Source organism: Necator americanus, chromosome V (assembly GCF_031761385.1).
Source record: "Necator americanus strain Aroian chromosome V, whole genome shotgun sequence".
Taxonomy (NCBI): Eukaryota; Metazoa; Nematoda; class Chromadorea; order Rhabditida; family Ancylostomatidae; genus Necator; species Necator americanus.
In genome coordinates, this window is record NC_087375.1 from 26,637,084 (window position 1) to 26,662,936 (window position 25,853).

The window sequence follows — 25,853 nt, forward strand, 5'->3', positions numbered from 1 at the left end:
GGCAAGGCACAAAACACTGGTGCAGGGAAGGTAGTGTCCCGAAGAGAGTTTTCTTGGTAGTGGAATGGTCGCAGGCGTACACACACGGACGATGAGTGGCTGAAGGTACTCAGAGCAATCTCAAGGTCTAAGCGTGCGGACCTTGTGGTTTAGGATGCGTGCGTAGCGACAGAGCGATTGGCACGACAGAAAGTTCCCGTAACAAAGAACATTGGATTACTTACCAGACACTGGCCGATACGGTCGCTGAGTGTCTCAAAGCTCCCTGTAGACTCTGTCAAAGGGCCACGGGACAGGGCGCTGGAACATTAGTTGCTGGTACGAAGAACGCTGGGAGAACAGCTGTTGATACCGTTCTCGGCCATAGCCAAGAGAAGTAATTAAAAACTTGGATGTTAGTAGTAGTAAATATGTGTAGTATGTACAGTCACCGTAAAACACGATATGACGACGCGAAAGGTCCTCAGTGAAGGCCGCAATAGGGCCTCCCTACTGTATACGGAGAACCCCCCGGACCCCTTTTTTCTTGCTTTTCTTTGTTCTTCTGCTCTGTTTTCCGCTATTTCTTCGTATAAAACACATGGATGGGATGACACGGTCTAAGTTAAGTATCTTCCTATTAGTTTTACCGCTTGTTCTGGTCTTAGATCGCCTCAGTAACCTTTGTATGTAATGGTTTGATCTCTGTTCCGTTCTTTCGTGTAATTATGCATGATTATCATCTTTCGTAGTCGTGGGAGTTCTTCGATTCGAAGCGTTCTTCTAATTCAACAGTGTCTCCTCAAAGAGTCTCAAAGTCTCAAGTTATTGGATTTCTGCCCTCCCTTTTTGGAAAACCATAAAAGCTAGAGGTTCAATGCTTCATAGATTACGAACACAAAAATACAATGCACGTACACGTAAGTCGACAGTGAGCAACACCAATAACAATTAATACATTTCCAGGCAATATGAATACATTCTTATTCGCAACTAACCTATAAGAAAATCTTATTGAGCAAATTTCAACTCTGTTAACCGTTACATATATACAAGCATATCTATGGAAAACATCTAACCTAAGCTTGTCCCCGCGAAACAACAAGGGCTCCTAAACACGTGGTATAGTAATCAGGAACCATATCAAAACGATCATTCATGCGATTATCCATGACATCCTCGAGTTGATGACAACCGGACAGCACAAGGAGTGTCTTTAGTCCGTGATCACGACCAAACTTCACGTCAGTGTTCGTCCGATCCCCGACCATCATAGTTCGTTCAGGATCAATGTTCCACCTTCGTCGGATAAAGTCGAATGCAGGGGTGTTCGGTTTCCCGACTGTGATTGGCTCCCGACCAGAAGCACAACGAACAGCTGCCACGAGTGGTCCTGGGAGGAAACGTAGGTAGATGACAGGTCTTTGAAAAGAAGCAATTTCAGATATGAAAGTACTAACCAGCATCAGGAGTTATAATATGGGGGTTGGGGCCTGGACATGTCTCGTCCTCGTTTGTAGCCACGAAAAGACAGTGAGGCTGTTGGAGGTAATTGGCTGCTTTCATCAGTTTGTGATAGTTGAAGTGTTTTTCGTAACCAACAACGACGGCTCCGACATTTGAAGGCTGAAAGAAGAGAAGGGCTAGGATGGATCTCAGCTGGTGGATAAAACTGCGAGTTAAGTGAGAGTTTAAAAGATTGAGTGGTTGCTTACCTCCTCCTCCAGTTCGATATCGAACATGAAAGCACTTCCATCTGAATTGTCTTGCGGCTCTGGACCGTGTCCAAAATACTGGACACCTAGAATAACGAAAATAGTTGTCCAACAATTAAATTATGCTAAGGGGCGGGATTTTATGTACTTACCGAGATCATCCATTTCATCCCGTACTCCTTGAGCACCTATCAGGTAGACCTTCTTTCGACCATTCGATAAACCGGCTCTGTAGAGAGTGTCTGCTACAACGGCCGCAGGATTCACAAGAGAGTCCTGGAAAGAGGAGAAATGAGAAATTTTGAGAAAGAGTTTGAACTTAAAATTAGAACACAACCGAGAAGAGATAAAATACCTTGTCCAATTTCTTGTTGAACCCAAGTCTGGCAAGTTTCTTGGCGTACACAGCTCGCGACTTTGTGGCGTTATTCGTTAAGACAATCACTTGCTTATCCTTCTTTATGAGATAATCAATGAGCCGAGGTGAACCAGGGATCGCATCTTCACCAAGCCAAAGCACTCCTGGAACAGCCGTGATTGAAAAAAAAACTAGCACTAAATGGGAATTTTTAAGAAAGGATGTGTAGACGGATACTCACCATCGGCGTCGAAGATGAAAGTGTCTATTTCAGAAAGTATATCCTGGAACCGCTCAGGAGTCAACGGCTTGGTGGGATGTTCCGAGAAGGAGTCCTGTCGGTTGAAATTGGGTGGGCTGAGTAGCCTGTTGGAGATTGCGGTAGAATCAAGGATCTTCATCTGAAAAACGAGGACAACTAGACTTCTCTCTGTAAACGTTCGCATATCAAGAAGAAGTGAGCGAAGAAATGACGTTGAAATGAAGGCCGTTCGGCCCTTTAAGAAGCAATGTTACTACAACTACTACAGAAATGTAAAAGCCCAACGAAAGGCTGCTGTCAGCCGAAGGAACCCCTTGTCTTATATACGTGTTCTCCGGGCCAGGCAGAGATCGAAAACATGTTGGACGCAGGGATGCTAAGAAGAGCAATGAGCAGAAAACAAATCCGCCTCTGTAAAGTTGTTATTCACGTGGGTACCACGTAAATAACATCCAGACATCCGTCAGGATTCACTAGATATATTTTAGTTAAAGGATTTGCAAAGTCACTGGAAGGTGGTAAGCGCCTACTGAGACACGGTGAACAATATCTTAGAATGTCCTAGCTGGACAGTTCTGGAACTTTCGTCTAGTAACAGTGAAGCTGCTTTGAAGACAAATGCAGCAAGACCAATATTGTCAAATGCTGTTGTTCCTGCTGTTGCGTGCATTTTTAGGTGGAAATTTCGAAAATATTCCATAGTACAATCGTTGGATTCCACATTTCTCTACTATATTCCCATTCGCATCCAATCTCCCTAGACGTTTATTCGATTATTTTCTCACGAGAAAAGCTAGTAGCGGAAATGTGTTCTCAGTTTCTTTAAAAAAGTTCTGCAAAAAATCCTTACCCTAACAAGTACCGAACATTCGTAGTCGACTACTACCACATTTCTGATGGGAAATTTATGCACGATTAAAAAAGATTTTACACTGCTCCGATTTTCTCCAAAGTTTGTAATTTTCTTAAGGATCATTTCGAAGGGTCGGTATTTGCTCAGACATCCTTCTTATTCGTATCCTATCCTTTACGGTCAGGCCCTTCAAGAAGGAATGGTACTACAACTACTACAGAAATGTACGAGCACACGTCTGGGAATAAAAACAATTCCAAATTGCTTGCCAACAACTCTTTCTAGGAAAGCATAATGAAAAGGTGCAAAATACCTGCGGAAAATGTTTAAAAATAAAGATAATTGTCAAATATATGTTTTGAAAAGAGAATTAAGCGCGTTCTTCTAAACTGAAACTCTTCTATCACATATTGGGCACGATGCTTTGGTAACACTAAACGTTCAAGGAAAGCGCAACGAAAGGTTAAGAAAGTTACCGGTTTATTTACCACTAGATGATAATTTTTTATTATCTATGGATATCTCCTATAACGACCACGGAGAAATAAGAAATCCTTCTGATTTGGTTCCTATCACCACGTTTTCGCGTGGAGTGATCTTCAAAGATGTCAACCATGATATACGTGTGAGGGAGACAATTAGGAGTGATTATTAGAGATCACTGGGAAAACAAAGACGCTGAGAAGAACTTTGAACCTACAGGATGAAAATCTCTTCAAAACAATTCTGTTATTAATGAAAGGGCGTCATTCGCTAGCGGTGAAAGTGTGTGGAAAACAAGTATTGCGATCATTGATTAACAATAGTGCCGTCATCAGTACGTTAGGGATATCAGTATCGATACGTACATTAGGGGTACCCGTAAGTAATCACTCATTATCAGCGTGGAATACTTGTTTCGGTCTAACTCAAAGCGTGAATGCATAAAGATGTGTTTTATATGACAATACAACTTGTAGCTTTGAATTTTGTGGTAACTAAATTCAAACGTTTTTATTACAACATTGTAAACAAATGAACAATCAACCAATTGAATAACATTTACGTCACTGCATGTTGTTTTAATTTTCGATCGTGTGTTAAAGGCATCACCGCGCGAATCTGAAGTGGTGCGGGTTTCAGGTGGAGTATTCGTATACGGGATCGTAGATTATGGAAAGGTGGATGATTCCGTCCATTTCTACCTAGTTACCGTGAAAAACGGCCCGGATGACACGAGTTCGAGCGACCTGTCGCGCTACTTTCTACAGCGAGTTCGATTGGAGCGCGCCAGCCTTGTGCACGCGCCCCATCTCATGCGTTTTTTACGGCAATTAGGAAGAAATGGACGGAATCACCTTTTCATGAACTACTATTCCGTATATGAATACACCACCTGGAATCCGAACCACCTCAGATTCGTGGGGTGATGCCTTTAAGAGTCTCGAGTCCATACCTCTTCAAGTCCGGAATTTTTAAATTTTTCCGTCCTTGAAGCCCTTTAGAAGATTTTCCAGCGGTGATTTTGACTTGTCTGATAGCGATCGAGGTGGATATACTGTTGAGTTCGAAAATCACTGATGGAAACTGATCCTAAGCTGATTATTCAGGAAATAGTAAACAATCTTCAGGCTCTACTTGGTCAACAGTCCAATGACTTCTTCAAGAAATTGGGTTTAAGGTTTACAGGGACGGCGTATGGTGCATCTTGTATTGCAGCACGATAATTCCAAGCCGCACGCAGCCAGGCGAAAAACCCAGAATAAAATAAAGCAGCTAAACTGGGAGATAAATGACATGTGGTGCTATGTCTGGAAATATGGGAAATTTTACCACGTCTCCCATATTTTCCAGACCTAGCACGATTTCATTTTCATTCATTGCTACCTGTGGAAGATTCACTAAGGAATAAAAATTTCGAAAATATCGATGCAGTGCGAGCTTACTTAGAATCATACATTTCTTTCAAAGAAAACGAAATTCCATGAACAGGGGATCGAAAGTCTACCAAAAGGTTCTGAGTAGCAACGGGAATTACATAATCGATTACAGATTAAATTAAATGTAAATTTTTTGTTGCCACTGAAATAATTGATTACTTATGGGTACTCCTAATACTTACCGGTAATAGTTCGTGTTCGATTCGTGTTAGTTTCGTGGAAAGATTTTCAGGCGTTGTTCCATAGCAGAGGATTTGAAGCTCTTTGCGGAAAAATCTGTAAGGTTTTTAATAAAAATATTATGTTCCACTAAAATCATCATTCTTCTGGAAAGAAAAAAAAAGAATCCTTTCTGTTTCAGATTCATGTCCTCCACTAATACGGGAAAGATTCTAACAACACCTATAAAGTTCTGACATGACAATCTTGTAACGTCTACGTGAACTGGGACCACCATAAAGTGCTTATTTTTGGTGTTTCCTACACATAAAACTTAGCAGACTTGCTCAAAGGAGAAAATAGTGAAAATATGACCGTGAGCTTCACGACCATTTAACAAGGAGCTTAAGTGTGCTTGGAAGCTTTGCCGTAGATGATCTTTCAAAAAAAAAAAAAACAACGCTGTTTGTTTAAAGTTACAGGTTAGCGTTTTCCATGACATTTCTCATAGTGCAAACTTACAGAAGCAGCGAAAGAAGTGAATGTTCTATGCGAGACCCACAGATGCTGTTCTCATTGAGGTCTAAATCCATACGTCATACTACATATCTGTCTATTCACATCATGATTCATTCACGTTAATGTCTTTAGTTCGTAGTCTTCACTCTTTGGTTGCAAATCGAGGTGAATTCTCATTTCCTTAGTACGTGTGGAAGACCCGGTGCGCTCTTCCGGAAGAACATAACTGCTGACGATTGGATTATCATGCTACATGATAACGGGCTTATTCTCTCACCTATGTGAGTGTCCAGGACCCACTAAGACGGCGTTGAATTGGCGTTTTGGGGCCAAAAGGCAGTGAATTGGGGTGGGTCAGGGCCGGCAGCGTCGAATTTTTGCGCCAGCATCAGGAACTGGTAAAATGGGGTAGGACGGGTCCCACTGCATCGGATTGATGCGCTGCGGTGCCGTAGTAGTATCGCGTAATAGCTGTAAGATCGCTTCCTGGTTGTGAAAACTGTTGTGTTGCGTTTCAGCACCACGTGCTTCACTCCAAGCCTATTCCCGTGCGCGTTTACCTCAAACTGATAAGACCCTTTCTTCAGAAATCGGAAACACGAATGCAAACGATTGCTTGAACAGTGCTTAGCAGTGTGCATCATCTGACGTAGGACCCTACCTTTATCAGAATCAGATGATGTTACGTCATTTCATGTTAGCATCTCATTCTGTGCTGATTGTTGGGGAAAAGCAGGAGGAAAACCCATAGTTTGAATAATGGCTTAAAGGCAGCATACCACGAATCTGGGATGGTACGGATTTCACGTGGAGTATCCGTAAACGGGGTCGTAGATTATGGAGACCGGGGTGGTTCCGTTCATCTCTCCCTGAATCACTGCAAACAGCCGGCGCCTGGATGCTGTTTTGCACAATGCCTTCTGTTGCAGGACGCCACCCTTGCACCCGTAGCGTCCTTTGCTGCCTATTGTGGCAGTCCGAATTCATTTTCGACGTATCCCGGGGCGGAGGCGGCGCAAGGGGTGGGACGTTGCAACAGATAGCGTCGTACAAAACACCATTCTGGAGGCTGCTGTTTGCAGTGATGCAGGAAGAGATCAGCGGAACTACCCCCGTCTCCATTATCTATGATCCCGTACAAATTTACTCCACCTGAAAACCGCACCACCTCAGATTCTTGGTATGGTGCCTTTAAAATTATGGGATCATGAAGAAAATACAGGTGTAAAATCATTCTCGAATATTCTCCAGATGTGGTGTGACGCATTTAGGAAGAAAACAATGCAGCGATCACTTCATTTCATCGTCATTTCATCAGTGATTGAATTTCTAAAAAAAAAACAAAGAAGTAAACGTCGCTAGAAAAACTACAGATCTACTTTTACAAAAATTATCATTACTATCAATTTCTTTTTATCACTGAAGGCGAGCAAAGCAAGCAAAACAAGAAATCTAATATCCGGCCTTAGTTGCACGTTCTGAGTGGTAATTTACACACAATATTCAACAATTATGTTTTTAGAGGTAAGCACATAGAATTAAAACAAAAATGAATGGGCTATTCCGCAACAATTTTTTTGTTTACTTTTCAGGAATGTTCTGACGGAAATTGGTGGATCATTTGACTTATTTATTTGAAAGACGCTCGATACAAGATCTCTGTGCTCAAAGGATGCTGCAGCGCATTCAAAATTATCATAAAGCGATGAACGCAAAAACACCCTAAAAAGTTCCCTAAGAGCGCTAAAAATAAAAAAGATAATAAAAAGATAATAAATAAAAAGAAATAAAAAAAGAAAAAATGAAGAAATAAAAATGAAAAAATAAAAAATAAAAGCTGAAGCGCTAAAATTGAAAACTAAATGAAACAAAGGTCTCTTGATCAAATATGTGAAGAAAAACTTCATTATTTTTTCAAATTCTGACTACATGCACACATTTTTACAGGTGACCAGATCTGCTGTAAAGACACACTCACCTCAGCGAATTACACCGGTTGATCAAAAGAGCACAGGAGTTGCGACTAGATATCATCTGCAAAGAAAAAAATAGAATTTAAAGAGAGCAATAAGTTCCTTCCATTTTCCTTGAAGGAAAACATATCATCTGCTTGCATTTCCCAGAGAAGTCCTGGGAATTTTAAGTTATTTCGACAAGGAAAAAAACAATATTACGGAAATGAATGGAGAAAGAAGGATCATATAAAAATTTCTGCCAAGGTAACGCATGCAAAAAGAAGCCAGCACAGCTCGAGTGCCTCGGAGACGGTTGCCTAGTGAACATAAATGGTGCTATATACAAGTCATGCGTGTAAATAAGGAATGAGAAGGATGGAACTGTACAATGGCTGTAAAATTTTGGAAAACGTCGAGAAAGGGAATTCCACAGAGTGTATTAAAATACTGAGCGTAGCATGTTCTTTAGTCTTGGAACGAATGTTAAATTAAGAACAGGGTCTAGACTATGAGTGCTTAATTTCATACGTACCGTAACTAATGCATAATAGAAATTATTTTTCAATGCCTACATTTACTGTAAATCGTATATCCGATAGCTGCAAACGTAAAATATCAAATGTTCAAGATTATCTACTGCTATTATTATTATTACCAGTCTGAGCGTCCTGCTAAAGCCGGACTTCAGACTTTCTTTGGTGTTTGCTTCGCTCGCCTTTACTGCTCAACGAAAATTAATACTAGGGCTATTAGTTCTATGAAATTGCACTTGTGTATCTCCAACAATCTTTCTTCCTTTTTTATATTATAACTAAAAGCGAAAGATTTCACAGTTTTCTTTCTAAACGCGTCAGATCTACATTTGCAGAACATTCGAGCTTCAGCTTCAAACACTCCTTATCAATATATTATAGACAAAATTTGAAAGTATCACGCGAAATATGGGTTTTCCTACTGTTTTCCCCAGACAGCTATCAGAGAATGATGTTTTGGCATAAAATGACGTGAAAGACATCAACCTACTGATAAAGATAACGTTCCACGTAAGATCACATAAACATCTTGCTACTATTTAAGCAGCCGTTTCTATGCCTGTTTCTACATTCTGAGAACGGCATGCTACAAAATTGAGGCGAAGAAAGAAGGAAATAGGCACGCGGAGGAGTTGTAAAGGTGAAAAGCAAAGCGCCCAGTGGCACTGCTATGAAACGGCTGCAACTATCTACCTTTTGCGTCGTGCACACAAAGTTATTGCGCACCAGTCCGACACCGGTGGACCCGCAGCACCCCTTATTATAGTTATCTGGCGTCAGTGGGCCAACACGGAGCCGGTGGAACCGTCACCCCCTTCTATAGGTATCTGACGCCGGTGGACCCGTCGCACCCCCTTCTACAGGTATCTGCCACTGGTGGACCCATTTTATAGCCCATTTTATAGGTCGCACCCCATTTTATAGCCTTTTAGCGTCGAGGCACCAACTCGACGCCGGCGGACCCGTCGCACCTCCCTTTTTGAATTTCGTGACTGACACTCACAGACAGACACACAAACACACACACGTGACAGAATAAGCTCGTTATTATATATCATGATTATTATTATTATTATCATTATTGTTATTATTATTATTATTATTATTATTATTATTATTATTATTATTATTATTATTATTATTATTATTATTATTATTATTATTATTATTATTATTATTATTATTATTATTATTATTATTATTATTATTATTATTATTATTATTATTATTATTATTATTATTATTATTATTATTATTATTATTATTATTATTATTATTATTATTATTATTATTATTATTATTATTATTATTATTATTATTATTATTATTATTATTATTATTATTATTATTATTATTATTATTATTATTATTATTATTATTATTATTATTATTATTATTATTATTATTATTATTATTATTATTATTATTATTATTATTATTATTATTATTATTATTATTATTATTATTATTATTATTATTATTATTATTATTATTATTATTATTATTATTATTATTATTATTATTATTATTATTATTATTATTATTATTATTATTATTATTATTATTATTATTATTATTATTATTATTATTATTATTATTATTATTATTATTATTATTATTATTATTATTATTATTATTATTATTATTATTATTATTATTATTATTATTATTATTATTATTATTATTATTATTATTATTATTATTATTATTATTATTATTATTATTATTATTATTATTATTATTATTATTATTATTATTATTATTATTATTATTATTATTATTATTATTATTATTATTATTATTATTATTATTATTATTATTATTATTATTATTATTATTATTATTATTATTATTATTATTATTATTATTATTATTATTATTATTATTATTATTATTATTATTATTATTATTATTATTATTATTATTATTATTATTATTATTATTATTATTATTATTATTATTATTATTATTATTATTATTATTATTATTATTATTATTATTATTATTATTATTATTATTATTATTATCATTGTTATTATTATTATTATTATTATTATTATTATTATTATTATTATTATTATTATTATTATTATTATTATTATTATTATTATCACACACTTGCTGGAAATTTCCTTTAAAGTGAATTCAAATTTAACTTAAATGAAATTTACAGCAAGAGTGTAATAAAAGATGATCGTTGAAAGCATCTCTTGAGTAACAGCAACTCTTTTCCCTTCTCTTTTGTTTCTTTTATATTTACGATCCAAGAAGCCTCATATTCGCGAAGAACCATTAGTAACATGCCCAGAAGGATATGATGGTGTCCACACTTTTACTGAGCGCTCGATGTTTGCAGAATTCGAGAGTTTTCGCCGTCAATAATGTGTGGTTTGTCACGCGCTGATGAAAGAACTTCCGATTTGAGAAAGAAAGTCTGGCAGACTCTTCTCTTTGGACACGATTCTGCTAAGATTTTGCTTTGTTACGATGGAAAACCATTGATAATACGTGCACACAAATATGCTTTATCGACAATTCCTTCGCTTATCGAACCGTTCGTAGGTTGTTCAAAGAATCTACGCACACGAATGACTAAGTAGTAACTGATGAACAGAAAAACCGCCATAACATGCAATACACGTGGAGAGTGTGTGAAAAGTTACGAAAATTCAGCAATAACCCAGGTTCAGTCACATAACCTTTTTATAATATCTAAACAATAGAATAGAACTGCTCAAATTGTCTTATAAACACCATTTTTGTACAAAAAAGAACAATTTATTTATTTTTTGATTTTTGTGCAAAAAAGTGCACATAATTGTCTTTTGAAAATTCTTTTAAAAAATTTTAGCCTTTTTTATTTTAAATTTTTTAAATCGCTAAATTTCCCTTCCTAGATATGTTATATGTGATATAATGGTATTGTAAATTTAAAATTAATTGTGAGGGAGCATCAAGCACTTAAAATGGCCTTCTGACACAGTGGTGTAATGCAAGCAACCGTCAGATTTATAAGGATGCTAAAACCTTGTGGTTGATGCATTCTGAAATTTTATTTCTTCACAACAAACAATCCTAAGCATACTTCCAGAATAGTGAACCCTCATAGCATCGGGCGAAGAAAATTACTCGAAATGCTTTTTATGGCTGTCAGCTCCATTCATATATACTCCGAGTTACCGGAATTCCTTTGTGACTTTTGCGTACTTTTCTTGCCAGTCTTTGGAAGATTTCCTGACAATATGTAGTGGATCTTAATCCCGAAAAGAGAGACCTCGAAGAGATTTGAGAAGCTACGCAAAACTAAAAGGAAATAAAAACCGAGAAAACATACGAAGTTCTCCCCAGTAACAGGATCTTACAACGAAAAAATTCAATATCCTACTCAATATCTGCAGGCCAACTCCACTGCCACGGGACCTTCTCGGCGTGTTATTTGCACAAAAACAACGCGCAGTTGTTTAGCTGGGGCAATTAGAGGATCTATGTATATCGACTAAGAGAAGAACACGCATAATGTATGGTCCGTCTGGTGTTTTAGCAGCAACTTGTAAAAGGCCCGAGAAATCGACTCTGGATGCGAATCAGCTGAAATCATGCACAAATCAGGAGACGCTGCAGGAAGTAGCGTTAGACACATAGACACTGAGTGATAGAGAAAATTCCCGTCTGGATGCGGAGGCACCAGCCTGCGATGTATCACTGATGAACCTAGGATTTTACAGCAGATGGTTATTTGTGAGTGGATGAGATGAAGACGAGCTGGTTGACCGAAGAGTGCAATTCGGAGACCAACAGGCAAAACCCGGTGCGGCTGTGTGAACGGGCAAAAACACTCCAAATCGCACAAAAAGATTATATGAGCAACGTCGAGAAATCTCTAGTACAGAAAAAAAGCAAAAAAAAAACTTTAGCTGCAAAAACTTTGGAGAAAAGATGAAGGATCCATCTAATATGCAGTAGAGGAAAGAAAAAAAACCCAAAGGCATAATATAAAATTAATAAAATATAATATAAATAAATAAAAATAATAATAATATAACAAATAATAATATAACATAAAATAATTCGAGGATAAGAACGCGGAACTGCAACATATGCAGAAGTAAAAATTGTTTATGGTAGTCTCATTACATCAGCCAAATTTGACTAACGATAAGTTTTCGCAGTGTGGGCGCAACCACTCTTCACTTCCACCGTTTTGTCGCGGAGTATAACCCGCAGCGGCATGGCTTTTGTGGAATGCCGCCCACACAATGGATATTGATCGACTTTCCGACCACAAGTGTCAGTCAACAGTTCATTCATAACGATTACAAGAGGATACTGGTGTTCGCTAATCGCTTGTTTCGCTTGAAATTCGTTTTGAGAAATTCTGGTAGAACTTCAGAATGCTCTCCAGGTTTTTCTTCCTGTGATCTCAGTCTCACGCGCCGTGTTCTACCACAGCGCTACTAACTATTATCCCAGAATTCTTCTCAAACGGAATAATTGGTCGGAAACGGTCGCAATCTTTAGGAGAGGGCAAATTGAATTATGAAAATGCCTTTCGAATGCAAATGAGCCACTAATTTCAAATATACATAAACAAATAAAAAAATAAAATATACATACAATGTACATAAATATAATTCATTTTTGACAAATGTATGACTTAAAAAGTATCTCCAACTTTCGTTAATTACTTCTACACCCAACTACTAGCATACCCCACTGCGGATATGTATGTCTCTGTGGATGGAAGAGGTGTTCAAAGGATTTGAGCTGATCTCTCAAGATCGGTCAAAATGTTCAATATATTCGTAATTAAGAGGTTATTTCGAAGATTTTGGTAGACCATATCGCATGTAGGTTCGAAATTTCCATTGTCTCCGGAAATTGTATATGCCAGAACGCTCGAAGCCATTTTGTTCCGGGCCGTTTTCTCGGTAATTGGGAAGAAATGAACGGAATCACCCTCCTCCCCATAATCTACGATCCCGTATACGAATACTCCACCGGAAATCCGTACCACTCCAGATTCGTGGGGTGATGCCTTTAAAGTAAGGCTAGTTACTCACAAGAAACTCATAACGAACGTGATGGGATGATCTACTTTCATCATCCTGTGAGTTTGTTATGAAAATATTACGAAGCCGGTACTAAAATGGACAACAAGAGATAATTCGTAGTTTGTCACTTAATGCAAAAAGTAAACCTCTAACTATCTGTTTGCAGTGAGAATCCTTTTTTTTTCGTTAGATAGTGAAAGCTTCATCAGAAACTTTCAGTACAAGTAAATAGAAGGAGCTAGTTATATAAGCAAAAAAAATCCCATCTGGAAATAGGGCATAGTAAAGCCATGGATGAAAAAACCGATGGATGAAAAAATATCAATAAAAAAATAAATAAAGTAATAGAATAAATAAATAAATAATAATAAAAGTAAGAAAATAAAAATAAAATATAGATAAAAATGGATATCGTTTTCTGAACAGGAAACGAATAAAAGAATTTCAAATTATTGTAATCATATAGAATTTCATTAAGGAAATTTTTCTCGTCCTAGAGAGAGAGGATTCAAATTAGAGAGTCTATTTTTGATGAGTACTTCTGTTTACTATCTTAGTGAAAGTCATATACACTGAAATAAAATCTTAGTGAAAGTCATATACACTGCGTAATCCATCCACGAGATTGCAAGTCATAATGTGATCACAACTTTCTCAGTGAAATTTCTGAATGTTCGCTTATAGCTCCTTATATTATGTTTATGAGTTGAAACAATCACGAGAATTCATTTTTTCTTTACTTATTTGTTGCTATGACCAAGTGAAAATACTCGTCCATGAATAATGGGACATGGAGAACGTAATGCATCAAGAACAACTGTTGAGAGCCCACGAAATAATCAACACTGAGTGTTTTCGAGAAATTGCAGCCTTGCAACGAGAACTCGTTGCAGAAGCGACTACTTACACCATATAACCGGAAGATAATTTTTACCACGCGAATAGATGTTACTAAAGTTGTGGTATTAGCATTCACGGGGCCTAACCTGGTCATTACCCTGAACGTGACGCATCTTCGGGGATCGGAGAGCTACAAAGTCCGGCTATTCGGACTGTTTTACCGCAGTTTCTAAGATGCACTTCCTCATAATTACGGGAAAAGTCCTAATTTTGACTGTTTGTTTTGTTAACCTAAAGAACTGATTGTTCCTTCGTGCGGAACTCGCCTTCTGTCAGAAAATTGCGGAAAAAATCATAGCTTTCGTGGAAAATGCTTTCATTGATGTATTCGCGCAATTTACGATTCAAATAAATGATTGAAAGAAAAGAAGAAATTTTACAATGAAACATTCTGGCACGGTCATTACGATGTACTTCCAAGTGTATCATATTATTAATAACCTATGTAAAAGTTGAAGAATATTTTTCCTCTTCTTGAAAAAGAATATTTCTGGATTGCAAAAGGAGGAAAATTTGTAAAGAAAAATGAAAACCGCAAATTTTTGCTTCAAGATGTTTCGGATAGAGGTTAGTTATAACAAAATTACGGTACCAAACTGGTAACAAATTACGCGTTCTGTGTGAGTTGTTAGACTTCCAGAATATTTGTAGGGAACTTGTTGACCTTCAACCTTGTTAGGCTGTTAACCTCCAGTCTCGGCGTAGGCATTATTCGTAATGTCTGTGTGCCGCTAGTTACTCCTAATCCTCCGCACGTAGTTGGACGAAGAATATTCCCTTTCACGTCACGTTCTTTATAAGCTTCAAGTGAACGTTGAATGCGTTGATGACGGGGTACTTCAGAGTGGGATCAGCGGAAAATTCTTTTCCTTATTTTCATCGGAACCATCCTGGTTCAATAGGAAAACATAAGAGCCCAGCAAAAGGGAGAGATACAAGAGTGAGCGCAGTAGAACTCCATAGTGTAAATGAATCTTTTAAAAAGTGAAAAGTAAAAAGAGAAAGTAAGTGGGAAGTTTACAAACGAATCAAATAGAAAGTGCGTAATCGGATACACTCCGCGATCTGATGGGGTCACAGACAGCTGACATGGGAAAGGAATAAGAACTTCGTGGAGACGCATGTGTGCTATCAGTGCGGTATGTTCTAGTAGTGATAACGAGTAATAGTGGGGGCAGGTTTCTAAGAAGTTAAAGCACAGGCGAGCACCAAAAGAGTAATAATTGATTCTCAAGATGTTCGTTTCTGGAAGAAAGTCACCATGAAGTAGTTCTTAACAATGAGTTGTAAAAAAGAGGCTGCAAAATGTGCTTATCTTGTTTAGTTGAGGAACAATCCTTAAAGAAAAAGGGGAACAGTTGATGCAAATGAAGTATGCTACCACGACAGAAGAAAAGTAAATTGAACAAATAATCTAATAGAAAACGAGTGAAAAAGAAAAGGAAAAACGAACAAAAAAAGAAGAAAGCTTTATCTTCTGGCATTTTAACTACTCTAAATCAATATCAATCAATCACAAATTTTACTAGAACACAAGCGTGCGGACCCCTCCCGAGGTTAAAAACTGTGGATTTGATGGGGAAGGCGATGTCACGTGGTTTGATTCATCATACGTATGCATACGGGTGAAGGCAGAACAATGGAGAATATCTGGTCTCCGAAAATCAATCCAGATACTGCGATTCGTGTGACGAAAACAGGAACATTTCTCCCTCGGAACCAAAGATTCAGCAGAATGGCAAAGTCTTGAAACACTATTTTCTACAGCAAAGTGTTTCGATAAAAAGTGGTAGAATCCAATTCTAAATATTTGTAGCCGCATGACAAAACCTTTAGTATTACAATCAGAGAATTTCTACAAGCGTTTACGAAGAATTCTATGATACGCAAAGAAGCAGATGTAAATTCCTTGACGAGTACAGATATAACCACGAAATCCAACTGCAGCAAGCACAAGGATGTGCGGCTTGAAAAAATAGCACGAAAAAAAAGCGCAGCGAGGATGCAAAGAAAAACATACTAAAATCTTTAGGGACCGAATATCACTTCACGTATTTTCATGCACATCTACTAATTATTTGTTCTTTATTAACATTTACTACAACTATTCCAGAAATTTGTACCATATGTGTTTCCAGATAGAGTGAAAATTTTTCACTTTTCTGTACCTTTAACTCATCAAATTAGCGCTTCAACCACATCGCAGTGATATTTCAACACAACGAGCTAAGGATTTGAACCAGTGACTTAAGGATCCTTAAGGACTTGAGGATCAACTCTACAGTCTTCCGTCCTACATGTCAGATGTTCTATCGACAGTGTGAGGCACGAGTGTTATTACCTTTGAGAACAGTGATTCCCAGTACAAACGAAAGAACAGGCTACACACAATTACCACAAGCGTAAATGTTTACTTCTTTGATCCAAAAACAAAAAATTCTTCCGTCTGATATGAGATCCATCCATAAAAAGTTATCAGATGTTTTAAAATATAGGAGAAAAATTCTAGAGGGAAATGTGACGAAAAGATATAATAAAATCGCCAATGTCTTCCTGCAAATCACTAGGTGCTTAGGAGTGTGTCGCTGTTTGCTCGGTAGCCGTGTCGGGAGGCAAATGAGCGGAAATAGAAGATTAGAAATCAGCACTCGGCGGAAACCTCTTCTGGAGTGATTCTAACGTCAGTTGAGTTCCACACAACACATTGGCATTTTCTCAGACAGCATTTTCTGAGAATATTTCTATTTTTAATTTGGAAATGTCCGACTGAATCTTCTTTATAATTAGTTTCTACATCGAATAGGCGAAGTCTGACTGCTCATTTACGTAGATTAGATGCTATAGCAGCGGGTAAAGAGGTTCCCGTAGATTTTCGAAGATCCCGGTCGTGCCTTGCCTGAGCAATTTCCGACGTATTGTTTCCTTAAGAGGTTCATCATAGTCGGTGCCCAAATAACTGATTCTGCCTACCTACCACCAATGCTTGAAAAGATCTACTTCAGTAATCATAGATCCTTTTTATATGGGTTAAGATATGGTTTGCAAGCTACTAAGCCATTTTGGAGAATCAAACACATTTATTTGGATATTTCTGGAACAAATTTTGTTGAAGTGTTCCCAGTTTTCTGCGAAGTATTTAATATGCATAGCTGGAAACCATCAGATATAGTGTTACCTCATAGCTCACGTGAGAAATTCTCTTGCTTTTGGTACAAAATAAAATCAAAATAGAATCAAATAAATTAAAATTTAAACAAATCATTTAACATTAATTATCTAAATTAATTTAAATTAACTAAAATTTAAGTAAATTTGAGACCACCTTACATCATTATATTTCTCCTTAAAAGTTACGGGGATAACGATATTCAACATTCTGTAATTCCCTAGTTTTTTCCAGCTTAATTGGCCTCCATGTGAAATTCTGAATAATATTTGAAATACGTGAATAAATATGAAACAAAAGAAATAAAAAAATGGTACAGATGGTGCTTGAACTCTCACAATGTACTCTTCTTTTCACATTTTCTTGTGATTATGTTGGTCCTTCGCGTCTCTGCGGCCATTATAACATCCAGAAGGGTTGTTTTTCTCCCGTTAACGATTGGAGCACGGCTTCGCCGACATATGATGGCGTCTGCTCGGGGATATTCATGGAATACATAATGTTTCAGATGCAATCGCCAAAAAAATGTACGAGAGCCTCTTTACCATTCCCTCGTTCTTCCTCACTCTGGTTAACGCTGAAACTCTCCAGACGCTCAAAATCATGCCGTGTTGAAAAGAGAAAGGATTAGAAGGAATAAGTGGAAGTAGATCCCGTATTCGCTAGACAATCTTATTAATTTTTGTTTGAGGGAGAAGCCAAGGAATTATTGGAATATTCATGAAAATTCAGTAAAAAAAGTGATTCTCATGAGTAAATAATCACAACGAATAAGAACAAATATCGAAACTTCTATACCTAACGCTATACTTATTTTTACGAATTATACATAATTTCAAACTAGGACTCATTCCTGTCGGTACTAATGCAAAAGGTTTTTGAGGGCCAGCCCACTTCTAACCTGACTCCTTAATTGGCGACCAGTAATTCCGAACCGAAAAATTTATTTTTAGTTCCTTTCTTAGGACGTGTTTTGGTCTATACAAATGACTCCTCGTAGGGGCAAGTCGATGTGTCAAGTCAATGCTTTTATCCTCGCAGACGAATCCTGCACTGCCCATGTTCGACTGTCTTTGAATCTCAGCATGTTGAAACGTAGTTTTTAAATGATTACTGAGATTATTGATTATTAATGAGGTAAGCACTAGCTAATGTGTTGCTGTTTGAGTTTGCCTACCGTTTGGATGCTTTCTGTAGAGTGATGGGGCGCTTGAGAGGATAAATCACTAATGGCTTTAAATTTTCCAGGCTATGACGAAGGCGATAATGCCGAAAGTTAGTTGTTGATTAATAAAGACGATCAATAACAATCTTGGCTACAGCTCAAGAAAATCAATTAAAATCCTGTGCTAATCCATCAGTCTCGGAGGGATGGTAGACACCTGGATCAGACACCGATTGTGCAGTAGTAGACTTTTTCTGATTCCGCTATACCCGCCACGAAACCATTTCAGTAGCAAACAAACAGTGCAGAACAAAGTTCTGAAGGTGCGTGAAGAAGTCAATTGACTACATCTACATATTTTGTATATAATTATCATATATTTAAAATTTTAGAAATAAGTCCTTTCTACAAATTTGATGAAAAGACAGATTTCTTTCAACGGGTTTCTACACTTTTTCTAAAAACGTTGAAGAAGGAAGTGTGATTTAATTGTATAATTAGAGGACCATTGATCGGTCAATTTCGACAGGTAAAAATATTTCTTTGTAATCTTTCAGTTATGTGCAATGCAAACAATTATTTTCCACTTCTTTACCGTCACATCTTCCATCACGTTATTTATTACGTTTTTTTAAATTTTCGATAGTTTGTCCTCACGTTGATAACTGACTAATACCAAATACGATTTTGGAGGGCTTGAGGCAGCAAATTGACCCCGACGTTATCAAATTTACATAGCTTAGAGCGGCAAAAAAATTCATCCATAATCAAAAGTGCAGGAGCACACCACTTCCACCTCCGAAAGTATAAGAAATAAGCTCCTTTTATCATTTGTCGCCTGTCTATCATTTTATCCAAACTTTTTCGTGTACCTCAATCACTCATTCAGAAATTACATGACTTTAATTCAAAGAAAAGTATCGAATATGACCCACTGCGATCCTCTCTTGCCTCCATTCCTCTCTTACTACGGGCTGTTGGAAAATTTCAAACAAACGCTCGATTCGATTATTCCCACTTAAAAGTCTCATTTATGTAGTTTTTCCTTGGCATCCTTTTTTCAAGCTTAAAGTCTAATACCTTTCTATAAATTACAATGCACATTCCAGAATAAAATGTCCTACTCCCTTCACGTCTAAATAACCTACTTAGCAAGGTTTATGTAACTCTTCCAAACAGGTTATATGGTTGACCATTTCCTGGAAATTCATCTGATGGGAAACTAAAGCTAAACTATAGTACTCCGCTATTAATTGCATGTATTTTTACATCCTCTGATCACTAAACCTTAGTCTTTTCTAGGAGTAAACGACAAGAGAGATGCTAATTCATGTCATTGTGAATCGTAGTAAGCTAGCGCTGCTTTGGCCGTACTCCCAGACATTCACCGGGTAATATGGTTCTGTGCAGATCTTACGGAGAGTGTAGTTTCAGAAAACGTGACAATAGAACAGAACGAGAATCTCACGCATCTTTGCGGGTATTGGAGTCATATCTACCCTCTGCCTGATGTGTCGTTGCAAATTTGATTAAAGGCATCACCCCACGAATCTGAGGTGGTACGGATTTCAGGTGGAGTACTCGTATACGGGATCGTAGATAATGGAGAGAAGGGTGATTCCGTCCATTTCTTCCTAATTGCCGTAAAAAAACGGCCCGGAAGATGCGGAGCGCGCACAAGGCTGGCGCGCTCCAATCGATCTCATTGCAGAAAATAGTGCGCCGAAACGATCGAAGCCGTATCTTCCGAGCCGTTTTCTACGGAAATTAGGAAAAAATGAACGGAATTACCTTTCTCTCAATAATCTACAACCCCGTAAACGAATACTTCACCAAAAATCCGCATTACCCCAGATTCGTAGAGTGATGCCTTTAAGAAGAGAAAGATGCTTCCGCCCATTTCTTCCCAATTGCCGTAAAAAACGTGTCAAAAGATACGGCTTCGAGCGTTCCGGTGCGCTATTTTCTACTATTACTATTATTACTCCATTATTTTCTACGATTTATTCCAATTCGATTGAAGCGCGCCATCCTTGTGCGCCGCATCTTGCGTACCGTTTTTTTACTGCAATTAGGAAGAAATGGACGGAACCCTCCTCTCCATAATTTACGACCCCGTATAGGCACTACCCACCTGAAAGCAACACCATCCCAGATTCGTGGGGTGATGCTTTTAAGGGGAGTTGGCGTTCATCATAACACCACCCTTATGTTCAAAACTTTGAGATGACCTACCACTTCTTTGCTGGCAAGTCAGCGTGCTTTTGAGTTGAGATAGTGGGACATTCCGTTTTCACAGTGGTTGATCCCACTTTCAGCTTCGCAGTGCTTAAAGAAAGAACAAATTAACGCGCAGGACTATCGTCGGATCATCAAACCAATCAATGTGAAAGCGTCTATTTTTTTGTGGGCTCTCAGTCCAACGACACCGATCTCGTTTACATCACCCGTCACCTATCATTTCACACATGGGTTTGCCGCTCCAATTCATCTTGCTTTGAAACACTAGCAAGGATATCGACGTCGAGTAACGTACATGATCCTAAAAACCTTCCTTCCTTCGTGCTATCAGCGCTGGAATGGCTGAGCCCCGATGTAGGTCGGTGGAGAAGGTTGATTGCAGCATAATATCCGAACCACTTGCGCTTGTCTTCGATTTGAGCAAGTGATTTGAACTTCTCTGATGTTTCAGCGTGGTGCCAGATAATTATGTAAGGAATGTGATGGATTGCATCCTCAAATTGAGGAATGCGAGATACAACTGTGGCTGTATAAATACGACGTGTCAATCTTATTATAGAACCATTTCTAGAAAGAGACGTAACGTTCTAGTGTAATGCAGTGAAGAAATTTCAGATGTGACCGTGTGCCTCACGCAAATCTATGACAGGACCTTTCCTGCTCGATTGAAGACAAGCCACGTGAAGGAACGATCGGGACCCTAGTGATACATAGTACTGTCAAAGAATCCATTGGTCGCTCTCGTGTGTGGCAACGTCCCCGTAGTATTTGCAGAAGTACCAGATGCTTACAATATATTATCAATCTCGTATGTAAAATAGCTGAGGCCAATGGTTCTTGTCCACGGCATTAATTTGGCAGACGTACATGGGCTTTTGCCCTACGTGAATAGAGGAGAACGGTACTAAACTTTGCTAGTTGCAGCTGAGCTTTTTGTCGTAAACTACGGGAAATGAGACCACTCTCTGCCTTTTCTGCGATTACACATTGTTTCTTCGTGGCCGATATTAGAATTATGTATATAGGCTAATCCGTTGATGTTTTTTGGTGTCTGTTAAAAAAATGTGAACGGGCGGTGATTTTATAGTGACGTAGACGTACTTTGCTTTTGAAATCAGCAAAATTTAGTTGGCAAATTGAGTTGTTGAATTGAGTCGCGCTAATTCTTATTACCTTCTAAAAATAATTAGTTTCAGTTCTGACAGACAATCTGTTGTCTCATAACAATTCAGTATGTCATTGCGGAAAATTATTTCTTCCAGAAAAACTTCCTAGGTGAACGATACTGCACCTGGATAAGATTCAACAGTTTTGTGGTCACGTTCCTTACAGTATTCACGTCTTTTTTTATTCTGCCATTATCTGATATTTTAGGTTTGAAAAAAGTGCAGTAGAATGTTCAATTTCCCAACTTAATCAATACATACGAGTTTAAACTCCCTTTAAAGGCATCACCCCACGAATCTGAAGTGGTACGGATTTCAAGTGGAGCATTCGTATACGGCATAGTAGATTATTGAGAGAAGGGTGATTCCGTCCATCTCTTCCTAATTGTCGTAGAAAACAGCCCGGAAGATACGGCTTCGAGCGTTCCGGTGCACGACTTTCTACAAGGAGTTCGATTAGAGCGCGCCGGAACGCTCGAAGCCGTATCTCCCGATTATGGAGAGGGAAGTGATTCCGTCCATTTCTTCCTAATTACAGTAAAAAACAGCCCGGAAGATGCGGCACGTGCACGAGGCTGGCGCGCTCCAATCGAACTCGTAGGAAATGACGCGCAGGAACGTTCGAATCCGTATCTTTCGGCCCTTTTTTTACGGCTATTAGGAAGAAATGGACGGAACCACCCTTCTCTCAATAATCTACGATCCTGTATACGAATACTCCACTTGAAATCTGTACCACCTCAGATTCGTGGGATGATGCCTTTAGAATAAAGAAAAAGTGCTATGAAGGTGAGAAAAAAGACGGTTTCCCGAATTGTCGACTTAAGAGAGTGACCTCTCCACGAAACAAACTCCAGCCACTTTTCGAGTCCAGCAATAAATTATGGCACCAACACCGACGTCGTCTGGACAACACAGGAAAACATGGAAAAGTGGCTACTATTATCAACGCATCATTTCAGCATGAATTTTATATCAAATTTCCGTTGGCAGAAAATCACAGATATTTGACCAAGCCTTCCAGATCCAACAAATTTCTCTACGTATCTGACACTAGCGTAAAGAATGATGACGTACAGACCAGTGGCTATTATCCTTATTCAATCAAGTTGGTGAAAATGAAAAAGCAAACAATCTTTTCTACTAGTCTGGAAATTCGGAGCACATCAAATTCACTCGTAGAAAACCTCGACGAAATTGTTTTCTTTCATCCTACCAAAGATTATCGAGTGTCAGCAGAAAACGTCTTCCGAAAAACCAAATCTGTGTAGCAAATGCTCAACATGTACCGACGAATGAGTCTCTTTACTCATTTATATTATTATTTACCAGTCTGAGCGTCCGGCTAAAGCCGGACTTCAGACTTTCTGTGATATTTGCTTCGCTCGCCTTCACTGATCAACAAAAATCAATATTAATGTCCTTTTCTGTGAAATCAGACTTATGTATCTCCAACAATCTTTCTTCCTTGCTTTGTATTATAACCAAAAGCAAAAGATTTCATGCTCTTCTTTCTAAACGCGTCATTTCTACATTTCGAGAACATTCGAACTTCAGCTTCAAACACTCCTTATCAATATATTACAGACAAAATTTAAAAGTATCACGCGAAATATGGGTTTTCCTCCTGTTTTCCATAAACAGTCATGAAAGAATGATGTTTTGGCATAAAATGACGTGAAAGACATCAACCTACTGATAAAGATAACGTTCCACGTCAGACTACATAAACATCTTGCTACTATTTAAGCAGCCGTTTGCATGCGTGCTTCCACTTTCTGAGAACGGCATGCTACAAACGTGAGGCGAACGAAGAAGGAAATAGGCATGCGAAGGAGTCATAAAGGTGAAAAGCAGAACGCCCAGTGGCCACAAAATTATTGCGCACCAATCCGACGCCATGGGACCCGTCGCAACCCCGTTTATAGCTGACTGGCGCCGGAGCACCAATCCGACGCCGGTGGACCCGTCGCGCCCCCCTTTTCGAATTTCGTGACACACACACGTGACAGAATAAGCCCGTTATTATATACCAGCCTGAACGTCCGGCTAAAGCCGGACATCAGTCTTTTTTTGGTGTTCGCTCCGCTCGCCTTCACCGATCAGAAAGAAATAACAGTAGCGACATTTTTTTTTGTAAGATTAGTCTTGCTTTTTTCTATCAACGCTTTCTTCAATTTTTTCTACCCCAAAATTTAAGTATAGGTGAAAGATTTTATGATTTTTCCTTAAACCCTCAGTTCTATATTTGGAGAACAATCAAACTTGATTTTACATCCATGCTCCTTTCAAACCTCTACAATTTGAAAACATTATTCAAAGTATGAGTTTCCTTCGTTCTTAACTATTAGCAAAGACGATGTGCTAACATGAAATGACGTGAATATCGCCATCGTAGTGATAAAAAATAGCGTTCTACGTCAGATCGCGTAAGCTGTTGGCTACTATGCATTGCATTTGAGCCATTCGCACGTGTGTTTCCTCCCTTTGAAAAAAGGATGTTAGCATCGTTAGGGAGACACGCTGGGAAATAGATGTGTGAAGGAACCACAGAAACCAATTCTACTGCATTGGGGCTCCAGCGCACCAATCGGGGGCAGCGGAAACCATCTCTCCTCACTCTATAACTTTGTGGCACCGGTGCACCATTCCGACCCCATGGGACCCGTCGCACAAAATTTTACATCTATTTGGCTCCGGGGCACGAATTCGACGCCGTAGGATCCGTCTCACCCAATTTTATCGCGTTGAGGCTCCAGCACACCAAACCGACGCCATGGTATCCGTCTCCCTCTCTTTTTGGAATTTCTTGACTGATACACACACTTACACACACACACGTGACAGAATAAGCCCGTTATTATACAGCAGCATGATAGTTTGCAAGTTTGGGAGTATACATTCAAATAAAAGTTTATTTTCCCTTACTAACATATGAGAGAAAGTAATTAGCCTTACCAGAGCCAACATAGATGTTCTTATAACTTTGGGAACTAGTGAAGATGTAGAGTGCTCGCCTATCAGGTGCATGGCGACGGTTCGGCACCTCACGGGTGCAGAGTTTTGCATCATTATGGAGTATTTTCGTGACACGCAGACAAACACATGCACAAACACACACTCATACACACACCACACACACACCACTCATACACACACACCACATATATATGATCATGATATTATTTATATTTTTTGTCTGTTAAAAGTGAGCTTAACATTTGCAATTGCTTAAAATTGCACCGAGTGGGTATTTCTGCTTTTATTTGTGTTCTTAAAATATAAAATGTGCAACAAATACGCATATTTACATTACATATTGTTTTAGATTCATTAATTTACTGCTTAATTGTCAAAAGCAAAGTAAAGCAGTTGGGAATGAAAAAAAAGTGTCCCAAATTTTTTTTTTCTAGATGAAAACAAATGATGCAACAAACGTTAGGTTCCACTTATGTTAACAATTGTTTTTAAGCATTCCATGAATGAAAAAGCCTTCCAAACATTGTTTCCTGTTTCCTGAGTAAATTCGGTGCCACGAAACCTTTCGCGTGAGTAGCAGAACTGCTTTGAGATTCAAAGGACTCCTGTGATTTAGTAGTTTCCCTCTTCTTCGTATCACGCAACTGCAAGAGGTTCTTAACGCGATTCTTCACGGCTTTCTTTTCGTCTAGCGTCATCGTTGGAAGTTTTCGTGCAGCCTTTACAACGAGTTCACTCGCAGTGTGCATTCTGACAGGTTTCTCTTCAGAAGATGTCTGACGAACACTTGTACTTCTTTCTGATGGTGCTTGTTCTCTTCCAACCATCTTTCTCTTCATCTTTCTTCTTTTCTTTTTTTCTTTTCTTATTGTTCGAAGTTTCATCGCAAGAAGAAACACTACAACATTGCTTAGCAGCACCATGATGACCAAC

At 38.2% G+C, this 25,853-nt stretch overlaps 2 protein-coding genes across 3 annotated transcripts; both read right to left on the reverse strand.

Moving 5' to 3' along the window:
- Positions 1–1,058: 1,058 nt before the first annotated feature.
- Positions 1,059–17,578, reverse strand: RB195_015314 (uncharacterized protein; the record flags this gene model as incomplete). 2 transcript variants are annotated; one of them, XM_064205968.1, is made up of 9 exons in its annotated part: positions 1,059–1,372; positions 1,440–1,605; positions 1,695–1,780; positions 1,847–1,970; positions 2,050–2,216; positions 2,294–2,453; positions 5,269–5,362; positions 7,743–7,798; positions 17,531–17,578. In XM_064205968.1, 9 exons carry the CDS (start codon positions 17,576–17,578, stop codon positions 1,059–1,061), a joined length of 1,215 nt encoding a protein of 404 aa, XP_064061849.1. The 2 variants fall into 2 exon arrangements, with proteins under 2 accessions (XP_064061849.1, XP_064061850.1); XM_064205969.1 differs by lacking the exon at positions 17,531–17,578 and adding an exon at positions 8,675–8,734.
- A 7,830-nt stretch (positions 17,579–25,408) lies between these two features.
- RB195_015315 (uncharacterized protein) lies at positions 25,409–25,843 on the reverse strand (the record flags this gene model as incomplete). Its single annotated transcript, XM_064205970.1, has 1 exon — positions 25,409–25,843. The coding sequence occupies one exon, from the start codon at positions 25,841–25,843 to the stop codon at positions 25,409–25,411; it is 435 nt and encodes a 144-aa protein (XP_064061851.1).
- Positions 25,844–25,853: the final 10 nt, after the last annotated feature.